Source organism: Callithrix jacchus, chromosome 15 (genome assembly GCF_049354715.1).
Source record: "Callithrix jacchus isolate 240 chromosome 15, calJac240_pri, whole genome shotgun sequence".
Lineage (NCBI taxonomy): Eukaryota > Metazoa > Chordata > Mammalia > Primates > Cebidae > Callithrix > Callithrix jacchus.
The window spans coordinates 78,530,986-78,553,522 of record NC_133516.1 but is presented as its reverse complement, the minus strand read 5'-3'; the positions used below and the strand labels follow the sequence as shown (position 1 = coordinate 78,553,522).

General features: G+C 41.5%; 1 protein-coding gene across 44 annotated transcripts in view; it reads left to right on the top strand.

Moving 5' to 3' along the window:
• The window catches only part of KALRN (kalirin RhoGEF kinase), a 659,576-nt gene that overhangs the window by 424,575 nt on the left and 212,464 nt on the right, over positions 1 to 22,537 (top strand). For all 44 annotated transcript variants that reach the window (XM_078351912.1, XM_078351911.1, XM_078351910.1 and 41 more), the window contains one exon: positions 2,458 to 2,560. In XM_078351912.1, the coding sequence (XP_078208038.1) occupies positions 2,458 to 2,560 (103 nt within the window). The remainder of the gene's footprint in view (positions 1 to 2,457; positions 2,561 to 22,537) is intronic.

Here is a 22,537-nt window from a genome sequence, read left to right as displayed (position 1 = left end):
CTCAAGACCTACATGACCAGGATAAGGTTACCTCCTCAGTGTTGCAAGGGCGAATTATTACTATTCTGGGGGAGGGGTCATTTTGACTTCAGTTGTCTATGTCCAGAGTCCAGGTAAGGAGCGGGTGGACTAAAGTCTGGCAGTGGAGACAGGTCATGCTTCAGGGAATCCCTACTTTAATAAAGCAGTTAGAAAGGAAACAGTTATAAAGAAATTATGGTCTAGGACCATAGAGAGGATACTCAGGTGAGGCTCTCTAGGGTTACTTACCCGGCAATAGCCTCTTTTTCCTATAGTAGGAGAGTTTGTGCATTTCTAGAACATGGAAAATGCATATCTTGGAAATGCCCTTTTCTCTTCTCTCACCTTTTCTCCTGTCCTATGATGGGTGGGTGAGAAACCTTGGCATACTCTTCAGAGAATAGCCAGGCAATCTTTAATTACAGTAGCTTAGGTTCCTGGATATGGAGACAGTTTATAGAGGAGTGCATTGGTTGGGGAATACTACCTACACTCCTAGGGGGGCTCCCCACCTCCCCCAGAAGTGGCTACATCTGGGGTAGACCAGAAGGGCCCACAATAGGCCATACTAGTGGGAAGCAGAAAGTACAGCCAGCTCTCAACTGTCTACACATGGTGGGAGCGCTCACCCAGATAATCCAAAACAACAGATGATCTAAAAGTCCTTTATTTTTGGTTTTGAAATGCGTCACATAAATTCCTTTTACAGCAGATTTTCCTTCCTACGAATGTGTGGCTTATGTTATTAAAATAAATTGGCATTTCCTAGGCTCACAAATGATGGTGAGAGAGCAGTTGACTTAGAATGTTCTGGGTGGGTAAAAATACTTTTTTATGATGAATAGATGTTGTGTGTATACATGTGCACATACGTGGGTGTTTGCATGCACACGTATCTACATACACTCACACATACACCAGAGCATAATCATTTAGACCCTTTGAGGTGAATTCATTATTTGTGTCACTTTGTTCATGTGGTAGGATTCTCAGGCTGTCAGTTTCCTTGTCCCCTGAAGCCATTAGTTCTCCACAGACATCATCAGGGTGTCTTCTGTAAAAGCACCCATGGGAAGAGCTGTCATTTCCTGTGCTAATTCACCCAACCCCAACCCTACATTGCCACCAGCTTTTCCAGGCACAGACATTGCAGCCTTCATTAGTTTCCAGGCATCCAGTCCTTCTTGGCCATGGCTGTGGGCTCGGTATAGGATGGGGGCACAGTTCTACAGCTGGAGAGCTAAAAGAACATGGGAGTGGGACAGCTGTATGGTACAGGGCCCAGCAAGGGGTCTAAATGCCAGGAGTGCACTCAGGAGACTCTTAGCTGAGACTCAGAAGCACAGCTGGCTCCAAAGCTGCTGTGGAACCTGTGTCTGTTCTCCAGTCTTTGAGAAAATGCCTTGGCCTTCTGTATTGATAAGAAATCATTATAAATATGCATGAGATCTTCAAAACTCACCCAGAGGAAGGCAATAAATTCCTCCTCCACACCCAGGAGTTGAGGGTCCAATATCAGGAATTTCCCAATGATAATATTCCCTGGAGACAATATTCCACTCAATCTGTTTTCTTGAACAGAAGAAACACAAGTTTAAAAGAAATCTTGGCTAGGTACAATGGCACACACCTGTAACCCCAGCACTTTGGGAGGCCAAGGCAGGTGGATTACCTGAGGTCAGGAGTTTGAGACCACCCTGGCCAACACGGTGAAACCCATCTCCACAAAAAAATACAAAAATTAGCCAGGCACGATGGCAGGTGCCTGGAATCCTAAGTACTTGGGAGGAGCAGGCAGGAGAATTGCTTAAACCTGGAAGGCAAAGGTTGCAGTGAGACAAGATCACGCCACTGCACTCCAGCCTAGGTGACAGAATGAGACTCTGTTCAAAAAATAAAAATAAAAAAAAGAAATCTTATCACTTCTGTTTTCTTTGTAGGCCAGCTGTAAATGAACCCTCATCCTAATTACAGTCTGTACAAAAACTTGAATACCCTGAACTTGTAATTATTGAAAACTACCTAATCACCTGGTTAGATGCCTAGGCTCTAAGTAGGATATATATCTTCCTACTGCCTGTTACAGACCCATTCCCAGTAATATAAATACACACACACACACACACACACACACACACATTTCTTTTTTCACATATACACACACCCCTTCTGCAGCATAGGCTGGAGAAGTTTTGGGGAAGAGGGTCATTTTGCATTTAGTTATCAACATAGTGATTATGTGTTTACTAAGTGCAAGAAGTGACATCACTGAAAATCACATAGGGCCATTCTCTTTAGCAGGATAATTTTAGACAAATCCCTGCTAGAAAGTACTAAGGCGCTGCTCTGCCCACCCAGCTGGAAATCCTTGTGCGCTCTAAACCCACAGTGGTTCCCCCCACCCCCACCCCTGTTTTTTTTCTCTTCTTCCTGCAGGGATGGAGTGGAGGATATTGACAGCCAGGGGGATGGGAGCAGCCAACCAGACACCATCTCCATTGCTTCTAGGACCTCTCAGAACACAGTGGACAGTGACAAGGTAGGACAAAGTCCTAACCTTCCTTCCCCTGAGACTTCTTGTTGGCTCAACCACCCCTGGAGAGGTACCCCTAGAGAATTTCTCTCACTATGGATCCTACCTTCAGGAGACAGTTGTCTCTTTGTGCCATTCAAGAGGGAAAGAACAGGGCTGGAGGAGGTATGTCCCAGCATGAGATCTGATCTGAGGGGATGGAAGACTGCGGTGGTTGAGGCTGACTTCTCACATTGGGAAAGTTTAACAGAAGTAGAAAGGCTGAGTAGTAGAGGAGTCTAGGTTTCTTCTCTTTCTGAGATGTCCCACCTGGGCTTCTTGGGCTGTTATGCCTTCTTGGAGGATGGATCGCAGGGAGGTTAAGTTGGAATAGTGTCCTGAGACCTTAGTGGCTATGGTTGGCTCAACTTACAATGATTTAAAAAGAGCTCATCTCAAAGTTAGGCCAAAATTAATGGTTTGGGAAATGGCCACAGAGATGCTGCTTGGCATCAGTCTCTGATGGAAATGATGCTTTCCTCTGGCCAGATTACGGGGGCTCAGTTGCTGAGAGACAGGAGGACCAGACAGTTGTATATGAAGGATGTAGTTGTTGTGTAAGAAAGCCTGGCCACTTGCTTTCTAACATTTTGTAGCAAGTAAGCAAAAGTTAGTAGCTCTGATGGGAAAGCAAAAGACAAGAAACTGTAGCAAAGGTTCTGCTTATTTGTCCCAGCTAGTTGAGGAATGCAACCGCCGGAATTTGTAGCAGAGGGAAGAAAGGGTCCATGTCTGAGCCTACTCTCCTTTGCTTACTCCAGAATCCAAAGAGTATGAGATGATCTTTTGCTGCATATTAGTGATATTATTAATTAAGTTCTGGTTTTCCAAAGATTATTTGTCCCTAGTTTATCCAGACCTAGTATTTTGGCCTGCTCCTTCAGGTTCAGATAGCTGGCTGTGTCATTGCTTCCTTTTAGTTTTCTAAGTTATAGGTATGTCTTTTAAAGATGATCTGCATTCATTAGGATTTTTTCTATTTTTTCTTGCTAGGAGAAAACAAAAAAAAAACATTGAGACCTTAGTGTGGGGACTGTGCCCCTAACTTGCTGAAATGATGGTGCCAAATCACCCTAATCATGCTTTAGACTAGTGCTTAAGGTTATTTAGAGGTAGTTCCTACAACTGCCCTCAAGTTTTTAAGCCATTTTCTACTGACTATCGGAGTGGATGGAAAATTAGTTTTCTTTTCCACTTGTAAAAACATACAAACAGAAAACATTTCTGTAATTTTCTGTCTCCTCTGACCTGTTGTCTAGAAATATAACCTAGTGTTCCTAGTGTGTAAAACGTGTTCGTTCCTCTTTAAATAGTCAGTGGGTGGTAAGTCAAGTGCAGTGTTTCCCGTGTTCAGACATGGACTCTTAGTGTCATGGTCCAGGGAATTCATCCCTTCCAGGTGCCAATCCGTCTTCCCAGCAGCTGACTTTGACACAGACCCCTGTGCTAGAGACATTTGTTTAAGGAGGACCTCAGCTCCAGCTATTCCTTGTCTTTCTGGCAAGGTAGGTAAACCTGGGCTAGCCATTTTACTATTAATGAGGGGTCCTGGTACTTAGAATTTATTCTGCAAGTAAGGAAGCAGGCTCAGAGAAACTAAGTGACTTACCCAAGAAAATTCTAGTAGTTAGTGGAAAGGCAGGAACTAGAACACAGATCTGATTTTTCATGTTTTCCCCCACTCTGAAAGTCAAAGCATTGAGTTCTTGATGCTAGGATGAACTCAGCTGGTCAGTTTTTCTGCATATGTCACAGAAACACTCACATATCCATGTAGAAGCACCTATCATGTGCCAAGCTCTGTGCTGGATGCTGTAGAGAGATGTGGACTATTTGTTGAGTGTGAATCTCTGCTTGTATAATTTTCTGTTTCATGTCTGTCTCTAGAGCCGGGTCATTGAGCCTTAATGAAGGCAACTGCTGTGTCTGTCTGTTTCATTGCCATACTCCTGACACACAGCACACAGGGGCTCAGGAGATACTTGTGAAATGGATAAATAGAGGGGACAAAGTGACTGGTCTCAGGAAACTCCAGGATTAAGAGGCAGCTGAAACCAGGTCTGAAAACAAATAGAGATATGAATATTTTATTTTTACAAATGCTAAAGAAAGATTAAATCCCAACTACCTTCTCTGGCCTTAGGAGACATGATGAACAGAAGTTCAGAAGAGTCTATGTTCTGTCTATACACAAAACCTAGAAAGTTCCTTAGACTTAGTCACACTTTAAAATAAGGGAAGATCAGTCTAGGACTATGCACTGTAATTTAAATGTTCTTACTCTTCTAACACGAAACAGTGACGACAGGACAGCCATGTGTCTTCTATGACTGCACTTTCCTTCATCTGTGAAATCACTCATTTGGTATGTTTGAATTTGTAGATGTTATCAGCAGTGTCAGGTTTTCCCCTAACTATACTAGATGGCCAGGGAACCCTGGTTCCTAAATGGTCAGGTAAACAGTCTCTGAAAAAGCAGAAGATAACAAAATGGACTGATTCACGTAAACTGACTCATTCAACAGAAAGGCAAAGAAAGGCGGCTGTGGGAGGGAAGGGAGAGGAGACATCTCACCCAATTCAGACTCATGTAACAATAGACTTTTAGAAGAGTACTTCAGTCTTCCTCTTACAATCCAGAGGAATGACAGTAATAGTTTCCCTTTCTGGCCAAGTAGATAAGGAATGCATAACCATTAAGGGGCCATGACACACCAACTTGAGGAGCTGTGGCAGCTCCAGGGTCTCCTGCAACCACTCCATGTGTGTTATGTATGCTGTGGTGTGGTGGAAGGAGTTCAATATACCTAGGTTCAAATCCCAGCTCTGACACTATTTGTGATTGGATAGGTTACTGCACCTTTGTTTTTCTCTAAAGCAAAGATAATAATACTTATCTCACTGAGTTATTGGAAAGATTATGTAAAATATTTGCTTGATAACCATTAGACATTCAGTAAATGTTAATTCCCACTCTTACTAGAGGGGAAGCAAAGGTTTATATTCTATGAATAAGAGCGCACAATTATTTAGCAGACTGTGAAGATCTTTAAAAATACTTGAGTTAGTTCTGCCCTGTGGTTTTATTAACTGTCAACAGGTTCTTCTCTGTACTAGACCTAAAGTGATGTAACTTCAACTGTCTATTAAAAAGAACTTTACTCTCTTTTCCATCTGCTAGCCCTTAGAATTTAGATATTTGCTGTTAGCATTGGCTCATGGGTTATTTTATTATTTAATTAGTTATAGTATATTACTATCAGGTATTAATTCTAATGCTCAAATTGTACCACATTTTGCCAGTGGCAGCCCGTAAGGCTTTACGCGTTGAAAGATGCTTGTCACATCTTTTCTCCAAATCATCTGTTTAGAAGTCCTCAGTTTCTGTGGCTGTTTCTCATATTTGTATATTTTTCAGATGCTTACACATCCTGGTTACCTTCACCTAGATTTACTCTAGTATGTAATGTCTATATAAAATGAGTTTTATAAATACATTTAAATATAAATACATCTAAAAGGTACATAATACTACAGATATATTCTAACTAATGTAAACATGGCTCCTTGTTCTAGGTCTAGCTGCTATGTGCAGATCATTCCTAAAAGGATGCACCATGTTTAGCATGTGTGTCCAGTGCTGGCTCATAAAATCTCCATGCCCTTTTTTATAGACTGCTCTTATTCGGGCAGGTGACTTAGTAACCTGAATGTAGGACTGCTTTATGTCTATTAGATTTTCCCTTATTTAGTTCCATCTCAGCGTTCTAGCAGGTACTGAATACAAGTTATCTTGTCTAGTGTGTTAGCCATATCTGTCTCCATTATTGGATAAATGCATCTTCTGTAGCTTCATCCAGGTTCTTGTTAAAAAGACAAGATTGGGAACAGAAGACTAATGCCCAACACTCCTCCTCCTTTTCTCACCTAGGGTCTGTAACTTGGAAACCTCCTTGTCTGACTTTTCTATAACATCCCCAGGGAAGGAAATCCAACCACTTTTCCCTATAGGAGAGAAGCTGAACTGTTTTCTTATGCTGTAAATCCTCTCTTGATGAGAAAACAGTGTAATATTCTTAATCCTACATTAACACTGACAACACGATTTGGATGCCTTAAAATGGCAATAGTAGCTTTCCCAGGGTTGCTTTTGTTCAACACTTAAATGGGTCTATATAATTAGATTCTACCTTACACCTGTCTAATGCAAAAGCGGTCGTGCCCTAAGGGGCAAACAGGTGTGCTTACTTTGTTCCATGGTGGTCTGAGCCCCTCCCTATTCTGTACAGGAGTCAGTTCACACTTTTCTGAACAGGTCATTCTACTGTAAAGTCTTTTGACTATATGTGTGTTACTAAATCTTGGGGCTTTGCAGTCACACTTAGAAGAAATCTAGAATTATAGAATTCTAGTTGAGCAGGGCTGAGTAATGAGGTGACAGCCAAATATCTTGTTGTTTAACATGATGGATATCTTCTGAATCATTTCCAGCTAATGGTAGAAAAGCAATCATCTGCACTGTAATAGTTCCAGTACATACATTTTCCATTTAGCCTAGGCATGCTGGAAACATAAAATAAATGCTTACTTACTGAATGGAACATTACAAGCCTATCCTAGAACGGATACTCTCCATCCAAAAATCACTATAAATTTCCAGACATGTCCAGGTTGGCTGGAGAGTGGGAAATTGAAGTGAAATTGACTTTCTGGTACTCTTCTCTGAAAAAATTTTAAGTGAAGGAATGCTGCTGAAACCTCTCAAACTGGTGTGTGGTTTGAAGAGGAACTTCAGTAACAAGCTAATGTGAGCTGAGGTGCAATGTGGGCTAATAATAGTGATATGCTAAAGAAGAACGGGGAAATACCTGGAAACCCTGGATGTTTTCAAAGATAACCCAGTGGTCTTTAAACCCTGAATTATCATATCAATGCAGTGGCTCATGACCAAGGTTTTGTTTTACCAGTTGGGAAGGAACGCTTGAGTCAGAGATCGTAAGGGTCCAACTAAGGAAAAATTCAAAGGATTCCTGCAGTGTCACTGCTGCTTTAATAACATGCCATAGCATGATGCCAGTTAACAAGAGGCAGTGCAGCCTGGCTGCCAGAACCTTCTGAGAGCAGACCTCCTGCAGAGCCTTACCTGATTCATCAGAACTGACAGTTTCAGCATCTGCACACTGGGAGGCCACTAGATGCAAGGGCAGTAGCCAGAGAGAAGAATTACTCCCTACACTGGGGAATGCCTAGTTCCTGTGTTGGCGTATTCCCACCTGCTTCGTTCATGAACTGTGCAGAGGCCCTACCTACTCTACAGCAGATGCTTTTCTCCCTGCTAGGAGTACAGCAGTAAAGAGAAGAGGCCCTGCCATCTTCCAGCTTATATTCTGGTATGTAGAAAACCAGAAAGAGAAAGGATGGCCATTTCTATTCTTCTGCTAAATGCATCAGAGATAAAAGACTGCTTGGTTTTTCTCTGAGATAAAGTGGGCTGATGCTTTCAACTGAAAGGACTTGAATTAGATGTAAGAAATTATTTTCCCTATAGGGATTAGTGCTTTTGGAGAACAGATGACTGAGGTAAAAATGGAATGTCTTTACTTAAATGGGTTCACAAATAGGAAAAAAAATACAAAACAAAAAAACCCCAGAGAAAAGGGTTGGAGTTAGGATAACTAGAAGCTGAAAATAAAGCACCCTAAGTCCCATCTCCTAAAAGTAGTCTTCAACTGAGATTCCAATGTATGTGATTTGAGGATGTGCTCCTGAGGGGGAAAAGAGGAAAGGAAAGCAGGGTCCAGTGGGGAAGGAGTGAAGGCTAGTCCCTCCCAGAGCTCTGCAGTAGGAATTGCATGGAGTTTGTCCTGCCTTAAGTCAAGGAGGCCAACCTTTTGTGTCAGTTGTTAAGCTGTGAACAGCCAACAGGCACAAGAGCTGGGACATGGGTACCCTGGCAGGGAAAGGGATCTGGGTGGGCCAGTAGTGTCTGCTTCAGGGAGGAAATGTGATATAGAAGAAAGGGGTTGGGTTTTGAGATCAGGTATGGATTCAATCCCCAACTGGGTACCAGCTACATGACCTGACTGGTCCTTTAATCACTTCATACCTTCGTCTCCTCATCTGTACAATGAAGCCAGTGATTTCTACTTCCTGGGATGTTGAAGGACTAGCCGAGATCCTATATGAAAGTGCACAGAAGACCTGGGATAGGTCATTGTTCAGGGGACTGCAGGACACTCCTGTGCAAGAAAACAGGCAGCAACATGCTCCCTAGAGTTTCAAAGGGTCACAGACCACTGTGTTTTGCCACTGAAGAGAAAACCAAACCTCTGGAAATGTGGAGACTCAGCAGCAGCAGGATTGATAAAAATCTTAGCAGTTCACATGGTAATATTTTTCACTTGACACATCCTTAAAAACCATCAAGATGGTCCATCCAAGACTGGGTCTCCAGCATGTCACTGTGACAGCATGTTAGGTTTAGCTCTGGTCCCCGGGCAGTGACACCACACACTGGAGATCCAGCCCATTAAATGTGCTATCTTAAAGGCAGGAAAAATGGGATAGGTCTCTGGAAAAAAGTCCTCAGCACTTCTGTTACTCTGCCCTTTGTCTCAGTGGGGCTGGAGGGGCCCATGAAATACTTCTCATTAGGGAGATACTATACTGCCTCCCATTTGGTAACAAAATACTTCAAACCCTTAAATAAATACCTGAAAAGCATATGTAATTGTACTTCCTGTTACCAGGTCCTGGGGTGGATATATCTGAAATCTAAACTTGGGCTTTATAATATAGCTCCATAATCTTGAGTCTCAGTCACATCCCATACCTGATAGCATATAGGATTAGAATTGCTAGATAAATCCCAGATAGCTGATTTTTCTCAAGGGTTCAATAGTCATTCTAAAGTAGGAAAAATTCCATCTCTACTGTAAGCCCAAATTGTGATTTTTTTTTTTTTTTAGCTTTCTTAATAATTCAAGTCCAGGGTTAGGTTTGAAAAAAAAACTTTCTTCCTAGTATAGATCCTTTGTTACTTTTATCTGTGGTGGGCAGGTGGTTGGAGGAGGAGGAGGATGAGGAGGAGGAGCAGAGGGCAACAAAAAGGAGAGGATTCTGTGGTCCTCAGGATGCCTGCAGCTCCCCGCCTCTGGCTGCCCTCTCACCTCCCAGAAGCACAAGTCCATCCTCTCCTCAGAGACATTCAACACAGTACAAATGTGTGGGCTTTTCAGAACAAATTGATAAAGTATGAGGAATTGAAGTCACAGGTTTTCTTCTAAGTGAAAGTTCCTCAAATAAATGACTGGCTTCCAGCTGTTGCATACCACCAAAGGGTATAAAATACACTTCGCTAGAAAACACAACCTAGGTTCACAGGGCAAAATATTTTATATCAGCATTATTTTACTTAATATTTTGATTTATATTCCATAGCTTGAAAACCTCCTTCGAGAAACCCATCATTAAAATTGCCAATCGTCTGCAAAAGCAAATCAGTTTCATAAAAAATGGCAGCCAGTGAGTAGTTTGCTGAACACAGGCAGCTTGCAGGAAACCTCAGAAGTGCTTTTGTGGTACTCAAAGCACTTGGATCTGCGTAAAAAAAAAATTGTTGCAGGTTTATACAAGTATTTGTTACAGAAATGGGAACACTGGAAAAGGTGATTTGCCAGTAGATTAAATAGATCTATATATGTAATAGCTACAAGGGTAACCAGAGACTAGATCTGATCCAGAGTGAGTTTGGAATTTGAAATCATGGATTCTTAGGGAGGAAAGGAACCTCAGAGATCATCTAGCCCTCTTTCATCATTCTATTAAAAAAAAAAAAAAAAAAAAAAAAAAGTGACTTGCCCAGAGTTGTAGAGCCACTTAACAGCAGACATAAGATTCAATACCAAGTCAGTCTCCTTCCTGGTAAGTTGGATTAAAAATGGTACTTTGGTAGTAACCTTGATAGTTCAGTTTGTTTAGCCTTTCAGCAGAAAGCCAACACTACTATTACCCTCCCACCCCCTACACCGAATGTCCTTGTAACACCTCCCACCCTGCCCCAGCAAATCCATAGCAACCCGAAGTAAATTACAAAGTGGTTCTATAGCCCAATCCAGGGGCTCCAGGGTTGGCATGTGGCAAGTATTAATCCCTGTCACATACTCATTGATGCCAAGTACTCGTGACTCACATCATAACCTTGGTGGGAGTGTGATTCTGCCCTAGACAGAGTCTTCCAGCCTCTCCAGCAAACTCTGGTTTGGCTCTGAGAGCTTGGCAGTGAGTACTGGGATGTGGCAAGGCTTATCCCTGCTTCAGAGCTGCCTGGGAGGACTGAGCTGCCAGAACCAGTTCAGTCCCGCCACAGCGCAAGTCAAACTGAAATCTATTTCATTATTAAAATTTTGGTGGAAGGAGAAAGCAAATCTGAGAGCAAGCCAAGATGTTAAAGTGGATAAGCTGGAGATAGTCCAAGGCAAACAAGACTCAAGTGAGTACACTTACAGATCTGCCAGCAGAAGGAGTACAAGAAATAAGATGGCATAGATGGAGGGAGGGAAAGGGAGAGCAAAGCTGGGAGGCTGCAGATAGAGAAGTGGTAGCTTTCAGGGCAAGGATTTTACTGGATTGTTCTGCATAGACCTTTTGACATATCACTTACCCTTTTTTCCTTCTGTATCAATTAAAGAGAAAAGTTATTTTCATACAGAATGAAATGACTGAATCCACCTTGTCAAAACTAATGGTAAGGGAAACAGGAATGGGAAATTTTGTTCTTCAAAATTGAGTTCCAGGATGACTAGAAGTGATACTGGGAGTGTGGTACCTGGAGGCAAGCTCTTCTGGTAGCCATGAAAATAAACTTAAAAACTTTAAGCAGAAGGAGTTGGCATGGTGGCTTGCATCTGTAATCCTACTACTTTGAGAGGCCAAGATGGATGGATCAACTGAGTCTAGGAGTTCAAGACCAGCCTGGGCAAATGGTGAAACCTATTTCTACAGTAGATATATATATATACACACACAAAAAAAAGATTAGCCATGCATGGTGGCTCATGCCTTAAATCTCAGCTACTAGGGAGGCTGAGGTAGGAGGATTGCTTGAGCCCAGGAGATCGAGACTTCAGTGAGCTGTGATTGTACCATTGTATTCCAGCCTGAAGTGAGACCCCGTCTCAAAAAAAACAAACAAAAAAAACTTTAAGCAAAAATTTGCTAGACAGGAACCTCTGGAGCCATAGCAGTCGGGAGTAGGTGAGGCAGGCTGGAGGTGGCTTTGAAGTTGTGGCTTTGCCTTGGCTGGAGCTCCCTTTACCCTGTGTGCTATGGTATATAATAACAATGTCGTCTGTGGCCATAACAGAATTCTTGGAAAGATCTTTTTGAGCATCCAAGTAGGGAAATGTAACTCTTTTTGTGATCATGAGCTTGGATTGAAAATTCTTGCTTGGGTTTCACCTACTTGACAGTTCAGTGTCACTTCATTATTTCTGGTGACTACTGCCAACCTGTCTGCTACAACCAATGTGGTGGATGGATGATGGGAGTGGGTGAATACACAGGTGTGCTAGGTGAGATCTTCCCTGTTGCTAGAAAGCTGGCTTTGTCAAGAGAAACAAGTTTGAAAATCCTTGTGAAACAGTCAGGATGTAACATTTGGCTCAGGGCTTCTTCCTGGAGTAGTCAGTAGCAGATGCCAGTTAAGCAGGCAGGCTGCCTTAGGCTTGAGAGGTCTTCTTTTGGGGAGAAAACTGCTAGAAGAAGATGCAGAACCATATAGATCAGACCAGGACAGATGTCCACTCCTATTTTCAACCAGACCCTTGCCCTACTACTAATCAGCCTTCCCATTCTTCTCCCGCCATGTCCCATGCAGATATGGCCCTGGTTGTGTTGATCACTCATGTTTTCATATCCGGCTGGCTGTTTGTTTTCAGTCTCTCCCATTTGTAGGAACTTAAAATTGAGTCTTAGCCAGCTGCAGTGGCTCATGCCTGTAATTCCAGAACTTTGGGAGGATGAAGGGGGGCAGATCACGAGGTCAGGAGATTGAGACCATCACGGCTAACACAGTGAAACCCCATCTTTACTAAAAATACAAAAAATGCACCGGGCATGGGGGCACATGCCTGTAGTCTCAGCTACTCAGGAGGCTGAGGCAGGAGAATCACTTGAACCTGGGAGGCAGAGGTTGCAGTGAGTCTAGATCACGCCACTGCACTCTAGTCTGGGCAACAGAGCCAGACTCTGTCTAAAAAAAAAAAAAAAATGAGTCTTACATGTTCAGAATGTTCAGGTAGTCTTTTCTTTCTTTAAAGACTCTAGTTAGTTCTTTTTGAAATTGCTAATTGCAGAGAGTTGTACACATTAACTAGAATTTCAGGAGAGATGCTTTCTGCATGACCCCTGCTGATTGCTGATCCTGGCTAAGGAATGCTTTGTGAATGCTCCTATATACATTGCTCTCTGCCCTGTGGCAACTGCAAGGACTCATACACCTCTCTGAATGTTAGGATGTGCTGGAGGAAAACCCAGGCTCTATCTTTTGCTGTGTCTGTACCGTCTCCTGCTAGCTAGGGTCCTTTCTGCAAGAATAGAGTTTTTAAAGTTTCATTTACTATTTGCTGTTCCTCATTTGCATGTGGAAAACAGATTGACTTAGTGAGCAACAGAAGGTATTAAAAATTCATTATCTTTTCCTTTACTTGGGATTTTTACATAGGTTGTCTTTTTATCTTGTTTACTAATTAATTCATCAGGCATTTTTTGTGGTTCTACCATGTGCCAGGCACTATTGTAGATACAGAGGACACGGTGATGAGGAAAACACACACAGCACTTTGGTTTTCTGGTCAGATCTTTCTCTGCTGTGCTATTAGCCTGAATGTGCTCAATTTTGAGATATTTCAGATTATTGTTTGAGAAAAGAAAAATTCTTCATATTAAAGGATTTGAAGGCATATGGAGTGGGTGTAGTTTGTTAAAGAGAGGGACTTCAAATCATGGAACCCAAAATCTATAACTTATTTACCTCCCGACCCCACTTCATCCCACCACCCCCAAAATGAGAACAGTCACAATTCTTAGGCCTTTTTCCACACAGGCTCTTAAAGCGGAATGTTTATGGTATTTATTAAAATATTCTTTAAAAATCTCAAAAGAAAAAACCTTCTAGAATATATTCTCAGACGTTTAAATTTAAGGCAGTACTGCCAACGGGAATATGAAGTCCAAACCACGAAATTTGTTGTTATTTGGAGGGCAAACTACTAGGAACTACCACTGATACATGCCCAAACAGAAAGCTCTGTTAACACCAAAGAATGAAATGAGGCAGAATAGAAAATTATTTCAAGTATATTGGTACACTGAATTTATTGTTTTATTCAACAAAATTTCACTGTGTCCACTGATGACCAGATACTGCGTAGGTTCAGAGTATATCAGACAACTTCTGGTTTTGCCCAGTCTTCTGAGTTCGCACCCCAATTGATAATATGTGATAGTATATGATGATAGGGTGGCTCTGTACATGTTATATGTATTTATGAAGTGAGACAGTTGTACTTAGCACTTCCTTTAAGCCAGTTGTTGTGCTAGCCATCAGAGAAGTTACAAAGATAAATGTGCCAGATGAGATACACACTTACCACCCAATATGTTACATTTTATACCAGAAGCATACTTACTTTGAAAGATAAATTTAGCCTGGGAACTAGAGAAGACTTTTATTTCAGAAGCAAAATTTGAGCTTGGCCTTGAAGTTCATCTTCCTTTCTGTTTTTACTTCTTTGTATCAATGTTGGCCCCAAAATATTTATTCTATATTATTTTTATTGAAATGTACCATACTTAGATTTCCTAAATGAAAGTTGTGGACCAATCTGATTAAATGTTACTTATCATCTTATTTCTATAGATAAAATATATTCCTAAACATCTGATTTATGTCGAACTTTCTAAATTTTTCAAAATGCAAAATATATATGCAAAAATGCACAAACAGAACTGAACAATTTAAAGGGTAATGATAAAGTGAACATACATGTAAAAACCATGCAGGTCATGAAATAGAACATTTCTGGCTTTTCAGAATCCCCCTTTGTGCCCCTCCCTGGTCACAACCCTGGAGGTGACCACTCTCCTTGCATGCATAATAGTGTCTTTACTTTTCTCTATAATTTTACCTTCTATGCAGGTATACCTAAACAAGTTCATCTCAATGTGGCTCTTTTTATATGACTAGAATCATTCTACGTATATTTTTTTGTGTCTCGCTTGTGTTGCTCAACACTTACTTTTATGGGATTTATTCATGCTGATGTGTATAGTTCATTCATTTCCATCATTATGTAGTATTCCATTGTATGAGTATACCACAGTTTATCCCTTCTGTACATGCAATGTTTGGGGAAATTGTGAACAGTGCTGTTATGGATATTCTGGTATACCTATCCCTGTGCATGTGTACTTGAATTTTTCTAGGGTGTAAAACTAAAAGTAAAATTGTTAGGTGATAGGATATATGTATATATTTTCAACTTTACATGAAGATGTCAACTATTTCTCAAAGTGCTGTTACCAAGTTTACATTTCTGCCAATATATATAAACTTTTCCATTGCTCTAGATCCTCACCACTACTTTGTGTTGTTAGACTTCAAAAATTCTACAGATCTGGTGGGTGTGTATTGATATCTACTTATAGCTTTAATTCGTGTTTACTAATCAGGTTGAACATCTTTTCATATTTGTATTGGGCCTTTGGATTTTCTCTTTTATAATGTCTCTAGTTCAAGTTTTTACCTGTGTGTACAGTGGGTTGTTTGGCTTTTCTTATTCATTTTTAGAAGTTCATATATTCTGGATATTAGACTCATGTTGGTCATATATGTAATATGTTTCACCTTGTGGCAAGTCTTTTCATTCTCCTTATTGTGTCTTGATAAACATAAATAATTTGATATCCTGAAGACAACATGGTGGTAAGTTAGAGACTCATGTGATGTGATACCTCACATTTTTTTTAAATTTTTTATTTTATTTTATTTTTTTTTGAGACAGAGTCTTGTTCTTTCACCCAAGTTGGAAGTGCAGTGGTGCAATCTCGGCTCACTGCAACCTCCACCTCTCAGGTTCGAGCAATTCTCCTGCCTCAGCCCCCAGAGCAGCTGGGATTACAGATGCACATCACCTTCCCTGGCTAATTTTTGTATTTTTAGTAGAGACTGGGTTTCATGATATCGGTCAGGCTGGTCTGAAACTCTGACCTCAAGTGATCCACCCATTTTGGGCTCCCCAAGTGCTGGGATTACAGGCATGAGCCACTGCTCCCAACACATTTAGTATTTTAAGGTACAGTTCGCCATTCATTTCTCCATAGAACAATGTACCAACATCGAAACTTAGTATATAAGGCAAGTTTATGTTAATCCTTAAGTATGCCTCTGTTTTAATGAAGGAATAAGTTGACTTTTAAAAATTTATGTTTATTACATTTCACTCTATACATTATATGCAGGTAATAGAGATGCAGTCATGAAATATGCTAGAAAAAAGATGTTAAATTTGTTGGCTTTGTATCTTAGATGTCTGACAAACAGCCAAAATCTAGGAAGAAACTAGCAAAACTAAACATCTGTTGCTCACAGGAAAGCCTTGCAATTAATTTTATACGTAATCCTTATGATCTTTGTCATCTAGTTACTCAACCCAAAGGATTTTGGAAGACGAGAAAGTTACTTCTCTGTAAGTACATGGATGGCCACAGAGGCTGAACTGTTGTTAGCAGTGGAGGATACAGAAAAGCTATGAAAGCAAAACTTGATGTAGGAACTAACTCCAATAGTGTGGTTCTATTTAGTGAAGCTATCAGGAGTGCTATATGGCTGGGTGTGTTCTGAGGTCATCGCTTATATTTTGTACTACACCAGCACAAACAAGCACAATGTGATGTGTCTGGCATTGTGGGCAACAGAGAGCGAGAGATCTAGAAACTGGGACCAAACGTAATTAAGAAAACCAAAGCTTCCAGTTTGGGAAGATCAGAGAAAGTTCCACATTAGACTTTATCGAGTTGGTAGAATTTATCTAGGCAGGATTAGTGTTGGAAGCAAGTAGGAAGGTCATTCCATATAGACCAGACAGCAAGAGCGAGGGGTAAGGAAGAAAGGAGAATATGCATAAGTTTGGGGTAATATGAAGAGTCAGTATGCCTGGTTGAAGTTCAGGGTTTGTGAGTTAAGGGTTGGGACGTAAAACTGGAATGATTGGCTGGGTCACATCATGGCAGATGCTGAACACCATTCAAAGGAATTTAGACTTCATTGAGTAGCACACAGAAAAAAACACTGAAGGTTTTTTTCGTTGTTGTTTTTTAGCAGATGGTTATAGAACTACGTTTATCTTCACCTTGATACATCATTGTTTTTATTCTTTCATTCTCTAGCCTCCAAAACAGTCTATTATTAGCCCATCCACAAGCCTCTGGATCTTGTCCTTTGTTTCTGCCTTCAGTGTATCAACTCAATACCTTTTCTCCTTCTCATATTGTCAAGCACCTCCTTTTCCTCTGCCATCTAATGCTTATTTGTTATCTCATGCTCCCAATGAGAACTGTGCTTGAACTTCTGCTGAATCTTCTTTGTTTAGAACTGCCCCCACCTTCAACAATAGTTTTTGGTGCCTCACTTCTGATGTCTATGATCAGAATTCCAAGAGTGTGTCTCTGAAGTGATTTTACTTCTAATGCCAATTTCATATGCACTTACCCATTCATTCGCTGTATTTTTTTCTGAGTACCTACTAGGTGCTAAGTACTGTTCTAGGGTAGACCCCCAGCAGGGAAACAAAACAGGCCAGTCCTCACCCTTATGCACGCTCTGTTCTGCTGAAGAACCAGAAGATCAGCAGGCAAATATAAGGCCCAATGGTGACGAAATTGGCAGTACTTTTGCTAGACATTTCCAGTTTGATGCCTTGCTGTTTTTGATTCTTGGTGTCAGTATATTTCCTTTTCTCTCAAACTATGAACCTAATTTGACTTCCCTATTTCAGGCAAAATCAACGTCATTTTCCCAGATACCCAGGTTTGTATCTCTGGATTCATTTTTGGCACATTCTCTGACAGTCAGTCTGCTGACAAGTCTGAGCATGATTTCTCAAAGTTTCTGCCACCCTGCCCTGGGCAGACCCTGGTTACTCTTGAATTAAATTATTTCAGTAGCCTCTTAAATGGCCTCCCTGCTCTCTGGGATTTTGTGCTGCATTTTATCCTTTTTACTGGCAACAGGTTCATCTCACTGAAACATTTTTTCAGTATTTCATTTGTCTGTTAAAAGCCTTCCGTAGCACAGTTACTTAGGATATAAGTACAGGCCCATCTCCAAAGGCATTTATGCAGTTTTCCCACCCACACTTTAATGCACCTACATTCGACTGAATCATATGAAACTGCCCCTTTTGTCAACCCAAAATGGTTGAATATTGATCATTATGTTTCAGCCTGACTGCACTTATCAGTTAATTGATTGCTTGTATGTACTTCTCCCATGTTACATTGTGAGTTCCTTGACAATCACATCTTGGTCTTCATGATGCCTGTTTCTTTACTGCTCAGCCCCTGGAACATGGTCAATAATGGTCATTGACTGCCCTGCCCCATGTCACGTGTTGCTCCTGCTGCTTCCATCTCTTGAAATGCCAACTGACTGTCTAATTATGTACTGCCCATCTTCACTGCCAGCCTGACTTGTGCCTTCTTCATTTCTGGAAATTTTCATATGTGGAAATGCCCACTGCTCTCCCCATTAATCCATGCCCTGCCTGCCATCCCCACAGAGCCACCTACACTAATATTGCCCCTCTCCTCTCCCCTACCCCTAGTCAAACATTATTCTTTAACATTCAGGGCATACATTGCCCTGAATTTACTTGGTACTTGCCACATTGCTTAGCATAAAGCTGTACTCTTAACAAGTTGAACATTCTCAATTCCTAGCCCTTGCCTTTCACGCTGATATCCAGCACTGTATTTCCAACTGTCTGTGACATAACTGTTTGGATGACCTCTTGGATACTACTTGACAGAACTGAAACTAAATTCATCCTATACCATATCCTTGATCTACTCCTTCCTCAGACTCTGTCCACAGCTTTGTCTGTAGACACCATGGCCCTCGTTCACTCTCTATCCTCTTGCTCAGGTGACTTCCATTGGAGGACTGCCATGATAGTACATTCCTCAGCCTCCTCCATATTCTGTGTAATAGGCAAGGTCTGTTCCTGGGAGTTTCTAGAGGAAGAGCATGGCTCCCAAACCACATAGAGCTTTCTAGGACCTAGAGCCTCCAATGAGCAGGCTCCTTACCTCTGCCCCTGCCTCTCCCCTGGGTCTCAGGCAGTCTACAAACGTCTCCTCCAATGTGTGTTTTCCAATGTGTATGAGATCAGCTTCAGTAACATACAATGATCTCACAATCACTTTCATCTACCAAACTATACTGCATCACTGTGTCTCCAGAATTATTTATCTGTCCTGATAGGTACATTTCTGACCTCAGGAAAGTATTGCTGGAACACGCCTTCATTGTTAGAATGATTACTGGAATCCCATCCCTCAGCACTTTGTGAGACAGTATCTCTTTCTGGTTTGCTGTTGTTTCTCATGGAAACAATCTCAACCACTGAGTTACAAGATCCAGGAAGACAGGCTGAGGATTGGTACTGTGTGTTAGGATTAGGATTGCTACTGCAGCACACTGAGGTAGAAGTAGGTTTGCACAGAAAGTGCACAAAAATAACTTGAATGCTATGTTTTATGTATATATCTCTGGTTTGCGTATATTTATGAATTTGTGTGTGTTCCTCAGTGTGTTTCCCATATACTCTCTAAGAAGTATTCATCTATGTGGTTTAAGGGGCAAGGACGTGGATATTTTGTCTGGTCATCAGGCCAGTGACATAAACTAGTAAATCAGGTCCTCCAAAAGCTCATGACGGTTGCTGGCACAATACAGGGCTTATCTGAGCTGTATCCTGGAGTTATTTTTGTTCCTACTTCCTGTTCTCTCTCAATATGAAAGACCAGTTTTGCTGTCAAACATGAAGGGGATGGCTGGGCATGGTGGCTCACACCTATAATCCTAGCACTTTGGGAGGCTGAGGCAGGTGGTTTCACCTGGCCAACATGGTGAAATCCCACCTCTACTAAAAATACAAAAAATTAGCCAGATGTGGTAGTGCATGCCTGTAATCCCAGCTACTCAGGAGACTGAGGCAGGAGAATTGCTTGAACCAGGGAGGTGGAGGTTGCAGTGAGTCAAGATCACACCACTGCACTCCAGCCTAGGCAACAGAGCAACGGAGCAAACTCCTGGAAACAGTTTCCAGACTCTGTCTTGGAAAAAAAAAAATAGAAAAAAAACATGAAGGGGGAATATGTATGTGCACATATGTGTTTGTATGTGTGCTTATCTACCTATACATACGTACATATATATGTATGTGCATATATGTATATATCAAGAAAATACACCAAAATGTAAGTAATGGGTGGTGGTTTTTTCAGTTCTTGTGTTATGTCTTACAATAAGACATAATAAATTTAACAAAAACCTAATAGATTATTTTTTAAAGACCAGAAAGAAACAAGATTATCAGATATTTGCTGGGGTCCACCCTCTGCATGTACCAAGGGTGAGGGACAAGCAGGTGCCCAGCAGAGAACAGGGTGATCCACTTCTCAGAACCTTGAGATTCAAGAAGGCGTCAGACAGTGAATTCAGGCTGACTTGCAGAACTGGTGAAGGTTGTGAGCTGAAGAACTGGCAGCTTTGTTTGGTTGCGAAGGTCAGGAGCTTTGGTCTGTGAAAGGAAAGAGAAGGAAAATCCAGGGGGTAGGAAGTGGGGAGTAGGAAGGGGATAAGAAGTCCTTCAGGGTTTTCCCCAAAACTCAGCAGTTTAGAGACCTGTGGAAAAGGTGAAGAAAAGCTTGAAATACACCTTCAAATTTATGAGGCGTTTTCATGAAAAGACATGCAGTGGTAGAGAGAAGCAGACATGTTTCCAATTTGGTGTTCACTTTCTGTGATTCCAGAGGGAGGGGTTCCTAGAGTGACTCAGCATGGGGACACAGAGACCCAGGTCAGGAGAGCACAGAGAGCACCCACTAGGGAAAGCATTTACCACTGCGTGAGCAGCAAGCTTTCAAATAGGTTGGCCAAGATAGCTCCCCCAACCTGGTTATCCTCTCTTCCCTCCTCTCCCACAGTCTAAGAACAGAGGGAAAGTTTTCAGGTAAAGAAGCTATTTCTAACCTTTCTCAGTTGGAAACAAACAAACAAAAAGTGAAATGAAACAAGTATTTTCCAGGATATTTCTCCCACACTTCTAGGTTCAGAGTTCTCTCAGAGGGTTCCCTGAGCCGAGGGAGAAGTGGAAAGAGGAAAAACAGAGAGACTGAATGTCACTGACTGTGGTTAATGTCTTTGCACTGGGTGGGGGCGTGGCAGTGGGCGTGCCCAGCCTGTCACTCAGGAGGCAGCATAACAGGTGGGCATACCTCAGCATCACCTCTGAGGCCTTCCTGCTCATCACTGCATTGCTCAGCCAGCCTCTCTCTATCAGCACCTCTTTAGAGAATTTGGGAAGAAGAGTCCCAGGGTCAGCATAAACAGCAAACCCAGACATTTAGATCCAAAAGGAGACCCTTCAGGCAGAGTAGGATGCATGATAAAACAAATAAGAAGGTCACCAAAATCAGTCCTTGAAAAGAGCTGACCTCAAAGCATGTTTCATGGTCTTAATTTATGTCTTCTCCCTATGCAGTATTAAATATTTTTGTTACTGTGTATCTCAAGCTTTTAATTCTGATGGCTGCTAAGCAGTATTTCCATTCTGGGCTCTGGTTTGAAACCTGAGGTGGAGAAAGCCTTTTTAAAACCAGTTAATATAGTATTCGCAGAGTTCCTCTGTAGGTAATGGAGGAACACAGAGCACATAAAGTCCCTGCCAAGAACAGAATCCCCCACCCCATCTAATGGAAGAGATACAGGCTTTTCCCTAAGAAGTCACTGCTATAATTGGGCAGGCAGAGAAAAACACAAAGGCTGCCTGCAAGCAAGCCCTCCAGAGGTTAAGCAACTGACAGTAACAACTGCCTTTCTTACTGAACTCCTAATATGAGCCTGGCATTTTACATGTACTCTCTCCTGTCATTCCTGCAACAATTCTTCAAGGTAAGTATTGTTATCCTCACTTTGCAGATGAGAAAAATGTGAATCCAAGAGGTTGAATAATTTACCCAGGGTCACACGACCAGAAAGTGGCAGAGATGAGATTTGAACCCAGGTATTTCTGATACCCATTATACATACTGCCTTCCACTGGCCAAGTCCACTAGAGAAAACAATTGGATGATTCAGGCAAAAAACACTCAAAGCAACATTTTGGCCCAAATAATATAAATTCTATCAGTTCCCTCTTCTCATCAGCTGAATAAAACACATCTGAATTTAAAAACCAAGAAAATTCTGTGTTCCACGTATTGTCTGTTAATCGGTCACTGTCTTCTGTGCCTAGCAGAGCATGGCATGAGTCAGGAATTTAGAGGAGGCTGTTTATTGTGTCTTAGCCATACGAATAGCAATTCAAGTACATCCCTGCCTCCGTGGTTTTCTAATCAATCAGACAAAAACATTGGAAACATATAGTCAACTGAAGATGCATTTGAAAATCTATTGCAAAATACCTGCCTCAAATTCTTAGTGGAATAAGAAAAGGTGTAATGTAATAAACATGTTCTCCTTTTGTGGCTATTTTTCTATTACTGGATGTCCAATGAATGCAAAACATCTCACCGTAGCTCAGCTCTTATTCTAAGAGTCTAACATTAGAACAGGGCCTACAGTATATTAAATGAACATCATTTATATGAAGGGGTCTG